Source organism: Leopardus geoffroyi, chromosome E1 (genome assembly GCF_018350155.1).
Source record: "Leopardus geoffroyi isolate Oge1 chromosome E1, O.geoffroyi_Oge1_pat1.0, whole genome shotgun sequence".
NCBI classification, from domain to species: Eukaryota; Metazoa; Chordata; class Mammalia; order Carnivora; family Felidae; genus Leopardus; species Leopardus geoffroyi.
Window position 1 is genome coordinate 39,061,001 of NC_059330.1, and position 17,519 is coordinate 39,078,519.

The 17,519-nt window shown below is 39.7% G+C and overlaps 1 protein-coding gene across 4 annotated transcripts in view; it reads left to right on the plus strand.

Moving 5' to 3' along the window:
• Window positions 1-17,519, plus strand: part of WIPF2 (WAS/WASL interacting protein family member 2) — a 49,579-nt gene that overhangs the window by 9,881 nt on the left and 22,179 nt on the right. For 2 of the 4 annotated variants that reach the window (XM_045488750.1, XM_045488752.1), the window contains exons 2-3: window positions 12,304-12,343; window positions 15,581-15,712. In XM_045488750.1, coding sequence (XP_045344706.1) covers window positions 15,650-15,712 — 63 coding nt within the window. In that variant the 5' untranslated portion in view covers window positions 12,304-12,343; window positions 15,581-15,649. The remainder of the gene's footprint in view (window positions 1-12,303; window positions 12,344-15,580; window positions 15,713-17,519) is intronic. The other 2 variants (XM_045488749.1, XM_045488751.1) reach the window with 1 other exon arrangement.

Here is a 17,519-nt window from a genome sequence, read left to right on the forward strand (position 1 = left end):
CTCTGTGGTGATAGCAGAGAGCCCAATGCGGGCCTGAACCCATAAACCATGAGATCATGACCTGAGCAGAAGTTGGATTCCTAACCGACTGAGCCACCCAGGCACCCCTTTATATATTTTTTAAGTTTATTTACTTATTTTGAGAGAGACAGAGAGAGAGAAAGAGCACATGAGCAGGAGAGGGGCAGAGAGAGAGGGAGAGAATCCTAAGCAGTCTCTGTGCTGTTAGCTCAGAGCCCAAGTGGGGCTCAACCTCTTGAACTGTTGAGATCATGATCTGAGCTAAAATCAAGAGTTGGTTGCTTAACTGACTGAGCCACCCAAGCACCCCAAGATTTTTTTTTTTAATGTTTATTTGTGTGTGTGTGTGTGTGTGAGAGAGAGAGAGAGAGAGAGAGAGAGAGAGAGAGAGAGAGAGCGCGTGTATGTGTAGGGGAGGGGCAGAGAGGGAGGGAGACAAAGGATACAAAGCAGGCTCTGTGCTGTCAGTGCAGAGCCTGATGTGGGGCTTGAACTCGCAAATTGGGAGATCATGACCTGAGCTGAAATTGGACTCGTAACCCACTGAGCCACCCAGGTGCTCCAGATTTTTTAAAGTGAACTCTACATCCAACATGGGGCTCAAACTTACAACCCTGAGATCAAAAGTTGCATGTTCTACCAACTGAACCAGCCAGAAATCCCTGATTTTGCATTCTTATACTGTTATCTATCCTCAGCTCTTTCTGCTACTTTCCTAATACAGTCCCATCACAGTTTTTATTAAACCAATATTTTATATGTTTTTATGTATCAGGGTTCAATCAGAGAAACAAACCATTCTTGATATTTCAAAGAGGATATTAGATGCTTACACAACCATTGGAAGATCATGGGAACATAGGTCAGGGAAAGCCACTTTGCAGGGATTACAAACTGCTAACCATTAATAATCTTGGCTATCTTAAATACCAAAGCAGGCAGTTTGTAGAATATTGGAAACCTGCAAAACGACATGTCTGTCATTTGTTGGAGGCCACACACCTGCTCATTGCTACTAGAAAAGCAATAATGACATATACCTTTCTTACATCTTCTAGGGCTTGAGTGAATGAGTCTGTGCTGATGGAATTAATTAATTTATTTATAACATGGGGCTCAAACTCCCTACCCTGAGATCAAGAGTCGCATGCTCTTCCAACTGAGCCATGGGTCCAGTTGACCCATATGTACTGTTGGAATTTAAACCACAACTCCATTGAAAGGGCATTCTGGGAAATGTAGTTCCCAGGTTTTCAGCCTCCCTTTCCATCTTCCATGAGCCCAGAAAGCAAATACAGGTAAATGTAACCTAAAGAAGAAAAATTAACATCCAGTATAATGACTGTGTGTACTATGCTTATACAGTATTTCCTTATAGATTTTCCCTTTAAATATAATAATTACCATTCTTTTCTTTCCTTTTTCCTTCCTTCTGCTTGATTTATTGAGTATCAATCACTAGTTCATCCCTAAACTCTGAGGAAAGTGTAAATCTCTTTTCAGTACAGTTACATTAGTGGAGCCTCGTTGAGAGGCTTTATGAAAAAGGGTTCATTGGAGGTGGTGCATTTTTTTTGAGACTTGCCTGTTTCTGCCTGCACATTGGTTGGAAGTTTGGAGGTAAAATGTTAGAGATGGTATTTGGAAACTTTAAGCCTTGTTTTGTGGTCTTATGACTTTCAGTGGTAGACTGTGAAGTTTGATGCTGTTCTGATTCTGGATTTTTTGTGTGGGATTTGTTTTTTCTCTGATAGATTTTAGGATGTTGTCTTTACCCCAGGTATTCTGAAATACAGTGATACATGACTGTATACCTTGGTGTGACTATTTAAAAATTCATCATGATTGACATTCATTGGGCCTTTTCAGTCTGAAGCTTATTTCCATCTATTCTGGGAAATTTTCTTGTATTATATATTTTAAAAAAAATTTTTTTTTTAACGTTTATTTATCTTTGAGATAGAGAGAGACAGAGCATGAACAGGGGAGGGGCAGAGGGAGAGGGAGACACAGAGTCCAAAACAGGCTCCAGGCTCAGAGCTGTCAGCCCAGAGCCCGACGCGGGGCTTGAACTCACGGGCCGCGAGATCATGACCTGAGCCAAAGTCGGCTGCCCAATCGACCAAGCCACCCAGGTGCCCCTTGTATTATATTTTTGATAATGTATTCTTTGGTAGTGATTTCTGTCCTTTCTCTTTCTGGGAACGCTATTATCCAGATGGTGAAATTCCAACACTGGTCCTCTTAATTTTTTTTTCCTCATGAGTTTGTCTGTTTTTCCCTCCTCATTCAGTTTTCAGATATTCTGAGTTTTTTCTTCCAACTCTTCTATGATATTTTTAATATTTGCTATTGGCATTTTAAATTTCCATAAGCTCTTTTTGTTCCAGAACTTTATTATTATTACTATTATTATTATTATTATTATTATTTAACATTTGTTCATTTTTGAGAGAGAGAGAGTGCAAGCAGAGGAGGGGCAGAGAGAGAGGGAGGCACAGAATCTGAAGCATGCTCCAGGCTCTGACCTGTCAGCACAGAGCCTGATGTGGGGCTCGAACCCACGAACCATGAGATCATGACCTAAGCCGAACTGACTGAGCCACCCAGGTGCCCCAGAACTTTATATATAAGTATTTTCACACATTGTCAGGAATTCTGTTTTGTTACTTTGATTCTTGTCTTTCCTGTAAGAGATTTTCTTCAAATGTCTGGTAATTTTTGGCTGTTTATTTTTAAGAATGAGGCACTAAAAAGCTCTCAGTGTGGAGCCCTGGCTCATCAAGTGGTAGGCATCACTGTAGGATGTATTGGCAACTGGTCATTTTCCTTGGAGAGGACTCTTCCAATCTCCTGCATAGAGAGGATGAGCCCAGCAGTAGGTGTTTTGGAACCAAATTGGGGAGGAGAGCTGAGGAACGGGGACAGGTCTCATCGCTGAGTGGAAGACTTTCACTTGATCTCCCTTTTTACAGTATGGCAATCCTGCTCTAAGCTGTAACTGCTCCCTTGGTTCAGAGGCTTTCTGCCTGGCAGCATGGGCAAGGGAAAGAGGGTACCTCTTTCTTTTTTTTTGAGAGAGAAGTCACAAGTGAGTGAGGGGCAGAGAGAGAAGCAAGGCTCACCCGAAGCAGGGCATGAGCTCACCCCAAGCAGAGTTGAAACTCACGAATTGTGAGATCATGACCTGAGCCCAAGTCAGATGCTTAACTGAGCTACCCAGGTGCCCAGAGGGGCATCTCTTTCCTTTACAGACTTTCAATCAGTTCTCCTGTTTTAGCCCCTCCAAGGCCCCTTTGTCCAGAGGTACCAGGTGCCTTTGGTTTCTGAGCTTTTTCTGAGATTCTGTGGTGGGAATCTACTTTCTGCTGCAAGTGTTTAACTGTTTCCTTCCTTTGAAGTTACTTGTCACTAGTGCATGTGCCTTCCAGCTTCCAAAATTTTGTTGACATCCTCCTGCTGTTGCATCCTTTCCCATTTTCTTCATTTTCTTTTTTTTTTTCAGGTTTAGGTCTTAAAAAAAACATCTCTTGTCGTTTTAATGGTGTTTCATGAGGGAACACTGATAAATGCATGCAACACGTTTATGTTGACCCAGCTTATTCATCAGCTTTTCCTTGCTGATTTCCGTTCAGACACAATAGTGTTGGTGTAGTTGATTATTAATACTCTTTCAGAACAATGTTTTTCAGACTTCCCTAATACCAAGTATTACTTAAGGTGCTTGTTAAATATACAGATCACCAGATCTTTCTGCTGAAATATTTCTGATTTTAGTAGGTCTGGATTAGGGTCCAGGAGTGTGCGTGTGGCTCTGTGTGTGTGTGTGTGTGTGTGTGGTGGGTGGTGGGTGTGTGTTTTAAACAAATGCCCTAAGGTATGTCTTATCTTCAGGTAAATTTGGAAACTCTGTTTTAGAAGAACCTTTTAAACAATTTATTGCTCCCAAGTCTCTAAGGCAAACTTCTCAGGCTCCACCTAGTATTGCTTTTGTATTCAGACTGTGTTTTAGTCTGTCTGGCTTTGGTCTGGATTTCTAAATTAGAATGTGTGTCCTTCATCTGATTAACTTCTCTCTTCTCTGGTTAAATGCTGGCTGATGTTAATGGCTTTGGCCTTGTGTGACTCCCATTTTTTTTTTTAGCTAGCACTTCTAGACCCATTGGTTCTTGGCCTGTGTGGATGAGGAGGAAATATTAGTTATGAACATTGAGCTACTCTCTGCATAATTTTGCTGTCCAAATCCAGGAATCTGTTAATTTTTTTTTGGTGAAGTGGAAAATTGACTTAAGGTTTTGAAAATAGATGTACTAATGATCTGCCTTGGACTAATGCAGAATCATTTTTGGAGATGTTAAAGGATGTAATCTGAAGTTTGTATCTTTGATAATATGAAAGGGCACATTCTCTTCTCCTTTTTGTATTATGGATCCCTAAGGCCTAGAAAGGAAAAATGGTTGAACCATTTACTGCCAGTCTGTAACGCATCTGGAAATGAGATGTTTGCAGCTGCTCTTTGGTTGCTGTGAATTGCTTGGCAGTCAGGAACCAACTAGTACATGTCTTATAATGCAGAGGCCAAGTTTAGGATCCTAGTTCTTGGTTCTTGGAAATCTTGTGGCTGTTATTTGCTAAAATACAGCCTGAGAAAGTCACGTTGGCTCTGATGTAGAGCTGATGTAAATCCTAAGATGAACAACTCCAGAGAAACAGCTCTAATACGTTTTGCAAGTTCCTCTGAAACAGTTTTGGTGAATGAAGCCACAAAAACAGTTCTAAATCTAAAGTGTTATTGTTTGCTAGATTATTGATCTCTGGCTATGTTACAAAACACTACTTTGAACTACTACCGATTTATTGCAGTTGACTGTTTTCTATATATGTTCCCCTACCTTTCCAATACTTTAGTGTTTTCAGGTTAACAGGATTTTTCTCTTTGCTTTGAGGGGTGTAGTAGGTTCTGGTGAGGTCATTCCCTGACCTCTGTTTAGGATAATTTTCAGACATTTCATTTACTCTTGATCTTGCATTAGTTAATCTATAGCCATCTCTTTTATGGGGCCATTCTTTGCTGTTGTGGTTATTTAATTGAACACAAGAGCAGACTTCTCATTGATTTGTCATCATTTTAGATGAGAGGGCTTGGCTCCTGGGTTGCCCTGTATCTGGGAATAACCCGTGGCACCTAATACATATTACATTAAGTAGTATGTGAATAAGTACACTTCTGAGTTTATGTTTTTAGGGCTTTAAACAAATCTAAGACAAGAGGAAAGAGTCATATTAGGGGAAAAGCTGCATCATGGGATGTGTACTTCTGTTTCTTGTTAGAGAAATTATATAGACAGGATTTCCTCATACAGTTACATATCTTTCTTCTGCCTCTTTCCTTTTCTCTTTCAAGGTTGTGTACTGCGTATAACAGTGAAAAGTCATTGATGTAGAGAGTAAAAATCCAGCTTTAGTGGTAGAAATTGTAGGATTTTCAGTTTAAATATTCACAGTGTGTATGTGATTTTTTTATTACTTGCTGCATAGTTGGATTTTTTTATTATTTGCTGCATAGTTGGATTTCCATGATGGAAAATGCCTGCAGTTGGAAGAGTGATTTTTTTTTTTCCCTTCATGGAGTAACCTTGGAGTTTTAATTAATTCTGTCTGTATGCATGATAGAAATCTGTTTCACCAGTTTTGACTGAATTGAATTTCAAGGGGAAGGTAGCACCTTTTCCATTGAGAGAAGAGGGCTGTGGATTATTTTTAAAGCCTTTTTTCAGGTTGGTGGGAGGGTGGTTAAATATCTGTGACACGAAAGTCATTCTAGTCTGTTTCCTTATGTTTTAGAGAAACCAAAATGCTTTAGTGGAAACCCTCCACTGTATTCTATCCTAGAACACATGAAGGAGTATTCATAATTCTGTGTTGACATCAGTTCCCACATAATTATAGGAGCCTGTTGTTCGTTAGTCTCCTGGAGTGGCATGTGAATACTCTTAGGTAGCTCCTGGCACTTCTCCCATGTTGAAGTTCTTTCGTTTGGCAACTGGATGCCATTGTGTTTACTGTGGTAATGAGCTCCTACCTCACCATACTGTATTGCTTTTCAGGAGCAAAATTGAAGGGCAGGTGGATAGGCAGACAGATTATCATTAGGTGATTTTTAACCCTGGGAAGCTTCCAGCTAGTATCTAGGTCCCTAGCTGTGCTTAAGCCAAGAGATCAAGTACAGTCTATGGGATTAATGAGATAACCGATTGAATTTGTTTACTCTGGGCGTGAAACTATTGGTTGGTTTAAACTTCTTTAGTATAGGCATGTTGGATGGAGAAGGATACTACTTAAAAAAAAAATTTTTTTTAATGTTTATTTATTGTTGAGAGAGAAAGAGACAGAGTGCGAGTGGGGGAAGGGCAGAGAGAGAGACACACAAAATCCGAAGCAGGTTCCAGGCTTCGAGCTGTCAGCACAGAGCCCGATGTGGGGCTCGAACTCACAAACCATGAGATCATGACCTGAGCTGAAGTCGGATGCTTAACCAACTGAGCCACCCAGGTGCCCTGGGATACTACTTTTAAGGGATTTGGAGAATGGCATGTAAGGCCTCAGATTTCATCTTCTACTACTCTTGTCTGTATTCTATTCTAGCTACCCTGGCTTTCTTACTAGTTCTCTGACATGACAAGCTCATTCTCATCTCAGGGACTTTTTACTTGCCATTTTAAAATTCTTTTTGGAATACTCTATCCCTAGATGTTCATAGGAGTTGTGTGCTCATGGAGAGACTTCTTTGTGGAGAGCCAGCCCCTCTCCCTGCGACCCTGTCTAAGAGAACACTCCATCATACTCCTAGTTTCAGCCTTTCTGATTCTCTTTTTTAAATTCGTTCTATCAGTAACTGAGATACGAGATTGTATTTGTTTCCTTGTTTATCTCTTCTAGAACATAAGCCCCAAGATTGTAGAAACTTGTTCAGCCTCTAGAACTGAGTTTATCAATCTCAGCATTATTGACGTTTTGAACTAGATGATTCTTTTTGTAGGGGACTGTCCTATGCATTATAGAATGTTTTTATCCACTAGAAGCCAGGAGCACCCTCCTAGTCACGACAGTCAAAAATGTCTGTAGACATTGCCAAATGTCTCCTGGGGGACAAAATCATTCCAGCTTAGAATCATTGTTATAGAACAGTGCTTTGGTTCCTAGTGAATGCTTAAGAAATATTTATTGAGGACGCCTGGGTGGCTCAGTTGGTTAAGTGTCCGGCTGTTGATTTTAGCTCAGGTCATGATCTCACAGTTTGTGGGTTCAAGTCCTGTGTCGGACTCTGTGCTGACAGTGCAGAGCCTGCTTGGGATTCTCTGTCTCTGTCTCTCTCTTTCTCTGCATGCATGCTCTCTCTTCTCTCTCTCAAAATAAGTAAACTTAAAAAAATATTTATTGAATGGATCAAGTGATGGGTGCTTAATAAATATCATTGGGTGGTAGATGAATTCATGAATGATTGAATTTAACAAGTTAAAAAAATTTCAAACACTGAACTACACACAGTCCCGTGTTTCTTCCTTTCCTGTTTTTCATAGATATCCATTCTTTTTTCTGTTTCTGGCACAATGTTCATCCTTTACTTCTTTTTTTCCACCACTCTTGTTTGCTCTTTCAGACAGTGTTACTCTTTTTTTTTTTATTTAATTTTTTATTTTTTTAAATTTACATCCAAATTAGTTAGTATATAGTGCAACAATGATTTCAGGAGTAGATTCCTTAGTGCCCCTTACCCATTTAGCCCATCCCCCCTCTCACAACCCTTCCAGTAACCCTCAGTTTATTCTCCATATTTATGAGTCTCTTCTGTTTTGTCCCCCTCCCTGTTTTTATATTATTTTTGTTTCCCTTCCCTTATGTTCATCTGTTTTGTCTCTTATTAAAGTCCTCATATGAGTGAAGTCATATGATTTTTGTCTTTCTCTGACTGACTAATCAGACAGTGTTACTCTTAAATTTACTTTTGTTCAGTTCAACACATTACTACTGAACACTTTGTGCTGTAAAGTAATAAAAAAGAAAACTATAGAAAGATGCAGTGCTGTCTGTGCTTAAGAGCTCATTGGGTTAGGGGGTATGTGCAGTTCTTGATATCAGGGTTGCAGGTTTGAGCCCCATGTTAGGTATGGAGATTACTTACAGATAAAATCTTTATTTAAAAAAAAAAAAAGAGCTCATTGGGTTAAATGGACATACATATATGAAATGTTCCTCTAAATTTAATTCTTAGTTTAGAGTAATGTCTACATGGGTACTAATGGGCCAACACAGGTTATTTGAGTCAGTAGTAAGTGCTTATCAGAATGGGATGAAATTACCAATGAATTTGGAATGTAGTTTCAACAAAAATCTATCCATTCACTTTTTACTTTTTTTTTTTTTTTTTTAAAGTAGGTTTCATGCCCAGTGCGGGGCCCAACATAGGGCTTGAATTCAAGACCTGAGCTGAGATCCAAGAATCAGGTGCTTAACCAACTAAACCACTCAGGCACCCCTACTTTTTACTTATTTTTATTTGTTGCAGTTACTCTTGGTTTTTTGCTATTCTTTTTTGTTTAAAACCTTATTGAGAAATAATACAAAATGGAGTTGTTCACTTTGAACTTGTTTGAGGTAAATGTTTCTAGGGTTTGTTGTGTGATTATGAACATTGGATTCATCAATGGGTTTTTAATGTCTATGCTTGGAAAGTCTTGCCACCCCACCTACCTGGGTTATTGAAGCCTTATTAGGTAATGCTGTAGTTTCTTCTGACTCAGATTAAAGTACACCAAACAAAAACTGCATTCTGCATTATGTGACTTTGTCTCAGAGCAGTTGATTTTCTATTTCTGCCAAACATTTATTGTTCCATCTCTGATACTATTAGATTTATTTTGCTTTGAACTGTTGGATCAGAAGAATTCCATTGAGGGGAATGTCTGGAACCTTTCCTCTTGAAGACAAAACTCTCTTTTCTTTAGATGATTTGGAGACAGAGTAGGCAGAGTATTGGTCTTTTAGAGAGTATCTTGAAATGTCTCTTTTATCTATCTCTCGGCTTCTTTATACTGGGGAGAGGTTTAATAGGATAGTAAAGAATTGAACATGTTTGGGGCACTGGGTGGCTCAGTCGGTTGGGTGTCTGACTTCGGCTCAGGTCCTGATCTCACAGCTCATGAGTTCGAGCCCCAATGTCAGGCTCTGTGCTGACAGCTCAGAGTCTGGAGCCTGCTTCGGATTCTGTGTCTCCCTCTCTATCTTCCCCTTCCCTGCTCATGGTCTGTTTCTCTCTCTCTCAAAAAATAAATAAACATTAAAAAAAAAGAAGAAGAATTGAACATGTTTTTAAGAAAGGAGAGAGGGGCTCCTGGCTGGTTCAGTAGGTAGAGCATGTGACTCTTGATCTTGGGGTCGTGAGTTTGAGCCCCACATTGGGCATAGAGAGTACTTAAAAAAAGAATTTTCTTATTGACATCCCAAATTCATATTCATTTAACTGATTCTTGTAAGGCAGAAGGTAAGGCTCTTGAGACTTTGCTGAGGGAGGCAGCCTACTTTTTAAGGTCAGTTTTTCTTTTCCCTTGTGGGATTTTGTTGGGTACTTCAGTACAAAAACTGTAATTTACTAGATAATCAAAGGTGAGATGAAAGGAGAGTGCTGTTACTTAAGGTCTCTTAGAATGAAAGTACATGGCATTAAGATTTAAAATTAAAAACCTTTTTTCTTTTAAAAATAACTTGTAATTGAGACGTGAGGGTTTTTTTTTTTTAATGTTTATTCTTTTTTTTTTTTTTTTTTTTTTTTTTTGAGAGAGTGTGAGCAGGAGAGGGGCACAGATAGAGTGGGATAGAGGATCTGAAGCAGGCTCTGTGCTGATAGCAGCAAGCCCAATGCAGGGCTTGAACTTATGAACCGTGAGATCATGACCTGAATCAAAGTCAGATGCTCAACTGACTGAGCCACCCTGGTACCCTGAAACTTGAGTTTTATAATAATAGCAGAATGCCATTTCAATAAAGGCCCCAAATGGTAGTGGTAACTAGAATATCTCAGATTATTTTAAGTATATGAAAATAGCAACAACTAAATTAGATTCTTCATTTATCAAATGTGAAAAGTTGATGTCTTTTTTTTCTTTTTATATATAGAGAGAATGCATGCAGAGAGAGAGAGAATCTTAAGCAGGCTGCATGTCCAACACAGAGCCCAAGCTCAATGCAGTGCTCAATCCCATGACCCTGGGATTGTGACCTGAGCTGAGATCAAGAGTCGGATGCTCAACTGACTGAGCCACCCAGGAGACCCTAAATTTTTTTTTTTAAGTAGGCTCCATGCACAGCATGGAGCCAGTACGGGACTTGAACTCACAACGCTGAGATCAAGAACTAAGCTGAGATTAAGAGTCAAACACTCAACTGACTGAACCACCCAGGCGCCCTGATAGCAACTCAGCATTTTTTTTTTTTAACACCTTATTTTTAAGTAATTACACCCAACATGGGGCTCAAACTTACAACCTGGAGATCAAGAGTCTCGTGCTCTACTGATTGAGCCAGTCAGGAGCCCCTTCGATGTCTTTGTACTCAGGAAGTTTGCTCTTACAAAATACATATTTGGAATGAAACATTAGGAAATTGAATAGAAAACTAGGTTTTGTCTTTTGAGGAACAGAAGAGTGCATTGCTTTTTAAAAGTGCGTTGTTTGAATTTTATGAAGACTTATCTCTGAGTTCTGTGATAATTTTGACATCAGAAAGATTTGAAATACTGCTTTCTGAACTCGATTTAAAAGAAACGGATTCCTGAGGATGTGAATGAAAAGCTTATTCTGTCATGGTTTTTGAGGTAGAAGGGCTTACAAAGGGAATGAGAACTTGTGTGTTGGTGAACTGGAGGCAGCCTCACAACATTTCTGAAAATCAAGGACTCTGAAGAGCACAGATGGTGAGGTTTTATAGTTCTCATTTAAAAGATCAGAAAGGAAAGGCTTAAAATTATGTAGAGAACCCTCTTTTTAGGTTTAGGTTTAATCTCAGGGTTGTTAGTTTTTAAAAATTGCAATAGACAGTGCTTCTGGAAGGGCTGGAATTTGTCCTTTGTTTAAAAGTAGCTGGCCATGGGGCACTTGGGTGGCTCAGTCAGTTGAGCACCTGACTCTTGATTTTGTCTCAGGCATGATCCCAGGGTCTTGGGATTGAGGCCCAAGTGGAGCTTGTTTAAGATTCTCTCCCTCCCTGCCTCTCTCCCCCGCTTGCATGTGCACACTCCTACATGCTCTCTTTCTATAATAATAATAATAATAATAATAATAATAATAAATAAAAGTAATTGGCCACTAAAACTTGTTATTCTGTTACAAAACTTTAGGAACTGTTTTGGTTCACTTATTTTTAACTAAAAGCAGACCCTCTACTTTGGCTTAGTGATTGTTATCCATCTTAAATTAGCTTGAATAAAGCTTTTGGGGATTTTCAGGGAAAGGAATGTTGTATTAATGTAAATTTACTTAAGTTGGGCTGCTCTTGGGAAACCTAGAGAGAGCTGTTTGTATTCTGTTAATAAAATAGAAATTTGGAGTGGGTTGAATTTTCATTTGGGGAAAATACTAGAAAATTGTTAAACCAAACCAATTTCCAGCAGAAATGATTTCCGTGGCGATTAACAAAATTGCAGGAGATCAGAAGGGCTGGTGTTGAGTCCTAATTCTGCAGTTTACTCCAAAGTGATCTTGGGCAGTGCCCTTACTTAGATCAGTCTTTTTCTCTAGTGTGCATGCATGCATGCAATTGTATCCACTCCTGGAGCTTTAGCGTCCTTACCTGTAAGATGGAAAGCAATGATACCCTACCATAGCATATTGTTGTATAATAAGTGTCAATAATAGGAGCATGTCACGCATGCAGTCTATGGAGGCAGAAGAAAGGTTGAAAGCCCTGCTGGTTTTCAACACTAAAATCTGTCACATGATGGTGATTTTTTTTTTTTTAATGGATCTATTTTGAAGTTGGAGTTTGAATTGAGCCTATTTTAAAAGAAGGTGTCTGTAACTGTGTAATTAATATAACTGGTCTTTTCCAGTAGATTGCTTTATAGAAAAGATATGCCTTGCTAGAGAATTTCTATTTTACCTAATAAATGGTGGTCACTGTAAGGCATAAGGTTGACCACTTCTAGATCACTCCTTACTTTGTAGCATGTAGGTTGGATCACTTGTGGATATGAAAAGAATTAGAGATTTGTCTGAATCTCTTTTCCAGGTCATTCTAGGAGACCATTTCAGTCATGGCAATGGCAAAGGTAGGTAGAACTGGGAACTCAGAAAAGGCAGGAATTGCGGTGACTGGAATTAGTTGAAAATGTTTGTTTCTGAGTAGATTATTATTTTTGCCTATTGTTTACTGTTAGCTTTTAATTTTTTTTAACTTTATTTATTTTGAGAGAGGGTGCGAGGGGGGAGTGGGGTGGGGAGAGAATCCTAAGCAGGCTCTGTGATGTCAGCACAGAGCCCAATGAGGGGCTCTATCTCACAAACCATGAGATCGTGACCTGAGCTGAAATCAAGAGTCAGACACTTAACCGACTGAGCTATCCAGGCACCCCTGCTAGCTTTTTAAAAGAATGCTTTGGGGGAACTGTCAGAGTGAACCCAGAAAATTCAAACAGAAGAAAATTTTTTCATCTCTGTAATCTTTATTTTAAATTTGCATTCCCCCTCCCAATTACAGGTAGATCGTGAGGATTTACTATTTTGATCAATTTTAAAAAATATTTTTGTTTTTTATATTCTAGAGAGAGCCAAGGTGGGGAGAGGGGCAGAGGAAAAGAGAGAGACTCTTGAGCAGGCTCCATCCCACGGTCCTGGGATCATGACCCGAGCCGAGATCAAGAGTCAGACACTCAATCGACCGAGTCACCCAGCCTCCCCTATTTTAATCAGTTTTTAAAGCCCAGTATGTTAGATCCCTGGCAAAGAAAAACTAGACTTAGCTTTGAAACAGAAATGGTGTTTCCCTTGGAGAGCAGTCAACTTCTTGATTCTTGCAGTGAGTTCAGACACCATTCCCCATGGGAACCATCTAGCCAGAGTACTGTCCAGTTTTGTGATTGGAGCAAAAAGCTCTGTTGGGCATCCAACCTATAGTGGCATTACTGGAAGGGTTGGGATTTTGAAGACTTTCACAGTCATGTTTCTAATCAAATTCTACCCACCTCTAAAGATTTTTAGTTTCTTAGAACCTTTGAAATATTTGCTCTTTATTTTCATCACTGAGGAAGTGTTTAAATGGTTTTGAGAACACTGAGAGAAGTGTTTAAGTCATATCCTTTATTCACAGGGAAATTGTGATCACCCTTGTAAAGAGTTCAGAACCAACCCTCCTCAGTGGATTGTCATGCTGGTTTGATCTTTTAAACTTGGCTTGGTACACATGGTCTCTCATCTGTGCTAGGGGCTACTTGTCGATTTCTTGGGTCATAATCTAATCACCTTGCTTTTCTGGAAGCGGTTCTTTCATGGATTAATTGGTGAAGTTGTACCTTTCTTGTCATCTGTAATTTGTACTCTCAGTGCTAATATTATTTTGGCTTTGGTTTTTGGGGGAGAGAGGGTCAAGAAGTGGGATTTCCTTGGGACCAACTTTTTGGGGGAGTTTTGCTCTTGAGTTTTGGTTTTATCTTTGCCCCCTACTTTAATGTCTTAAAGTAAGACAATTCCCTGGTTTTAATCTCATTTGTAAAATGAGGATCACTTACAGACTATAATAATTGGGGGACAGCTGTATAGTTTTTTGTGTGTGATCTGAGAAGTAGCTAAATTCTCACATGGTGTTTATGCTCTGATCAGATTCCAAGGATGTGAGTATAGTAGGGGTCAGTAGACTGGCCAGTGAGTCAGATCTGGGCTGTGGTCTGTTTTTCTATGACCTGTGAATAAATGGTTTTTGTATTTTTAAAATGTAAAAATGTAGTTTTAAAATGTAAAAATCAAGAGTGAGAAGATACGCCACAGACTGGGAGAAAATATTTGCAAAAGACACATCTGGTAAAGGACTGTATCCAAAACAGACAAAGACTCTTAAAACTCAACAATAAGAAAACAACCTTATTAGAAACTGTGCAAAAGACCTAAACAGACACCTCACCAAAAAAGATACACAGATGGGAAGTAAGCATATGAAAAGGGATTTAACTTCATACGTTATCAGGGAATTGAAAATTAAAACAGTGAGATAGTGCTACTACACACCTATCTAAAACACTGACAGCACCAAATGCTGGCAGGGATGTGGAGCAGCAGGAACTCTCATCCATTGCTGGTGGGAATGCAAAATGGTGCAGTCACTTGGAAGACATTTGGGCAGTTTGTTATCCAATGTAGCTCTTACCATATGATCTGGCAGTCACACTCAGTGGTATTTACTCAAATGAGCAAAAAATTTATGTCTACATGAAAACTTGCACAAGAATATTTATAGCAGCTATATTCATAATTGTTAAAACTTGGAAGCAGCCAAGGTGTCTTTCAGTAGGTGAATGGATAAACAAGCTGTTGCACATGAAGACAGTGGAATATTATTGAGCACTAATAAAGCTATCAAGCTATGAAAAGGCATGGAAGAAACTTAAATGCATATTACTAATAGAAAGAAGCCAATCTGAAAAAGGCTACGTATTATATGATTCCAACTATATGACATTCTAGAAAAGACAAAACTATGGAGACAGTAAAAAAGAGCAATGGTTAGGGGAAAGGAGGGATAAATAGGCAGAACACAGATTTTTAGGACAGTGAAACTATTCTGTGTGATGCTACAGTGGTATGTAGTTGTCATTACACATTTGTCCAAACAAAATACGTCACCAAGAGTAAGCCCTAATGTAAACTATGGACTTTGGTAATGAGGTGTCCATTGTATCAAATGTTCCACTGCAGGATGTCGATAACGGAGGCTGTGTATGTGTGTGTCAGGGGAACAGGAATATATGGGTACTCTCTGTACTGTCTGCTCAATTTTGCTGTCAACCTAAAACTGCTCTTTTTTTTAATGTTTATTTTTGAGAGAGACAGTGCAGGTGGGGGAGGGGCAGAGAGAGAGGGCGACCCAGACACAGAATCTGAAGCAGGCTCCAGGCTCTGAGCTGTCAGCCACAGAGTCCGACGTGGGGCTCGAACTCATGAGCCATGAGACCATGACCTGAGCCGAAGTTGGACACTTAACTGATTGAGCCACCCAGGCGCCCCTAAAACTAGTTTGTTTAAAAATTTTTGCCAAAATAAAATCAAAGAATAAAATGTTACAGAATAAAATGTTACAGAGACCATATGTGGCCTATAAAGCCTAAAATATTAATATTTCTTACCTGACCTTCTACAGAAAATATTTACTGAACCCTAGACTATATCACAGAAGAACTAGGAGAAGAGTTGCTTGGTTTCTCTCTGGTATCCTGTCCTGCCTGGTCCCCTAAGTCCCCCTGAGTACTCAGTGTCTCTGACGGCAGAGTTGTTCTTAAGAATTTCCATTTCATTTGCAGGTATATGAGTGACCTAAAGCTGCAAATTAAAACGGAGAGAAAGCAGTATCAACTGCGAGCAGGGCAAGGATGCCAATTCCTCCTCCCCCTCCACCGCCCCCTGGTCCTCCTCCACCTCCCACTTTTAATCAGGTATGTACTTCTTCCACCTGGCTATCTCAAAACCTTAATGGATACTTAGGGCTTCCTGGTATAAGACATGGAGTACTCAAAGATACGTGGCATAGAAAGATGGAGAAAAAAATACATGAAGTCTCTCCTCATTAACTGTTTCTGATTCTTGAATGGTCCTCTTAGGACTATAATGGCTTATCTTGTTTTTTTTTTTTGGCCTGGTTCAGTATAAATGGAGATTTGGACAAGTCACATCAGAACAGGAACTAGTCTTTTGCCCCAAAACTATTCTACAAAGGTGAGCACAGCATTTCTCTGGCATTGTTGAGAAAAGGGATGGCAACTCCTGGTTGTTACTTGCTACTGTTTCATCTCCTTTTCTTCCACTCCAAACCAGTTCATCCTAAGGCCAAGTCCATTAAGTCTACTACACCATCAAAAAAGAAAGGAGTTTCCGGAAAATATTAGTACGAAGACTTAAAGGTTTGATAACCGAAGGAAAAAAAGCAATGTGGCTTCTGAACCGAAGAGGCAACCATGTTTACTATATGTGGATTGTGATATCTGGTGTTACATGAGAAAGAAGCAACTTGGGTGCTTTCTCTTGTGATATCTGGTGTTACATGAGAAAGAAGCAACTTGGGTGCTTTCTCTCTCTCTCTCTCTCTCTCTCTCTCTCTTTTTTTTTTAAGATTTTTAAGTAATTTTTACACTCAACGTAGGGTAGAATTCAAAGATCAAGAGTTTCATGTTCTACCAACTGAGCCAGCCAGGCATGCCTGCTTTATCTCATTTTTGTAAAATTTTAAAGCAAAAGAAACTTGAGGGAATGAATATCGTGTGTGTGTGTGTGTGTGTGTGTGTGTGTGTGTGTGTGTGTGTTTAGCAGATGAGAAATAGTGCCTGAAAGTGTCGGTGTATGTGTGTCTTAGGTATTTAACAGATGAGAGGTAGTGCCCCTAAGGAGGCAAAGTGACTTGCCTAGCTAATTTATTTTAGAACTAGGACTAGAGTTCAGGTCTGCCCACTTGTTTTTTTTCCGTAAGTTCTGGTTTTCAGACATTTTGTTTGAGGGTATGTATGAACCCTCTTTCTGGATGAAATTTTATGTGGAAGCCCAATAAGTGAAATGGAAAGCAGAGCTGCTCTGGTCATAGTGGGATTCAAGGACCCAAAGTATATCCTTGGATCTGTATAACTTCCTGGGTTAATGCTCTGCATCATGCTGTCTTAGTCATTTACTCAGTAGCCTTTTGTTGTGTACTTCGTGTCAGAGACTTGGCTTGGCATACAACTTAGAAAATCCAGATAATTTTACTCCATACTTCTTTCTATGTTGCTTGACTCTTTCCCAATAAGATTTATTTATGTAATTGAAAGAGAGGGAAAACATGCAGATGAGAAAAACAGATTAAAAATAATCTGTAATACCATTGGCCAGAAAGGACAATTTCTGCCTTCAAAGGCTCCCAGCACAATGGGTGAAACAGACAAGTCAGCAGGCAAATTCCATGCTACACAGAGATAAATGAAGCCATAAAGGAGCAGGCCTCACCTACCGGCTCTGGAGGGAGTGGAGGCAGTCAGAGGCGGCTTCTAGCCAGGAGGTGATACTTGAGCGGAGTCTTAACAGATGAGTAGCATTTAGCCAGAAAGTGAAGAGTGAGGGCAGGCACTTGGTATTGAAGTAGAACGGAAGGGTGCTGATGTGTGGGAAATCACACCCAGGATCGGATCATTGCTGGAGGGGTGTGGTGGGAAATGAAGCTGGAGGCAGGCACAGGCTGAGAGGGTTTGGGTTTTTCTCCAGGCAGTGATAGGGAGG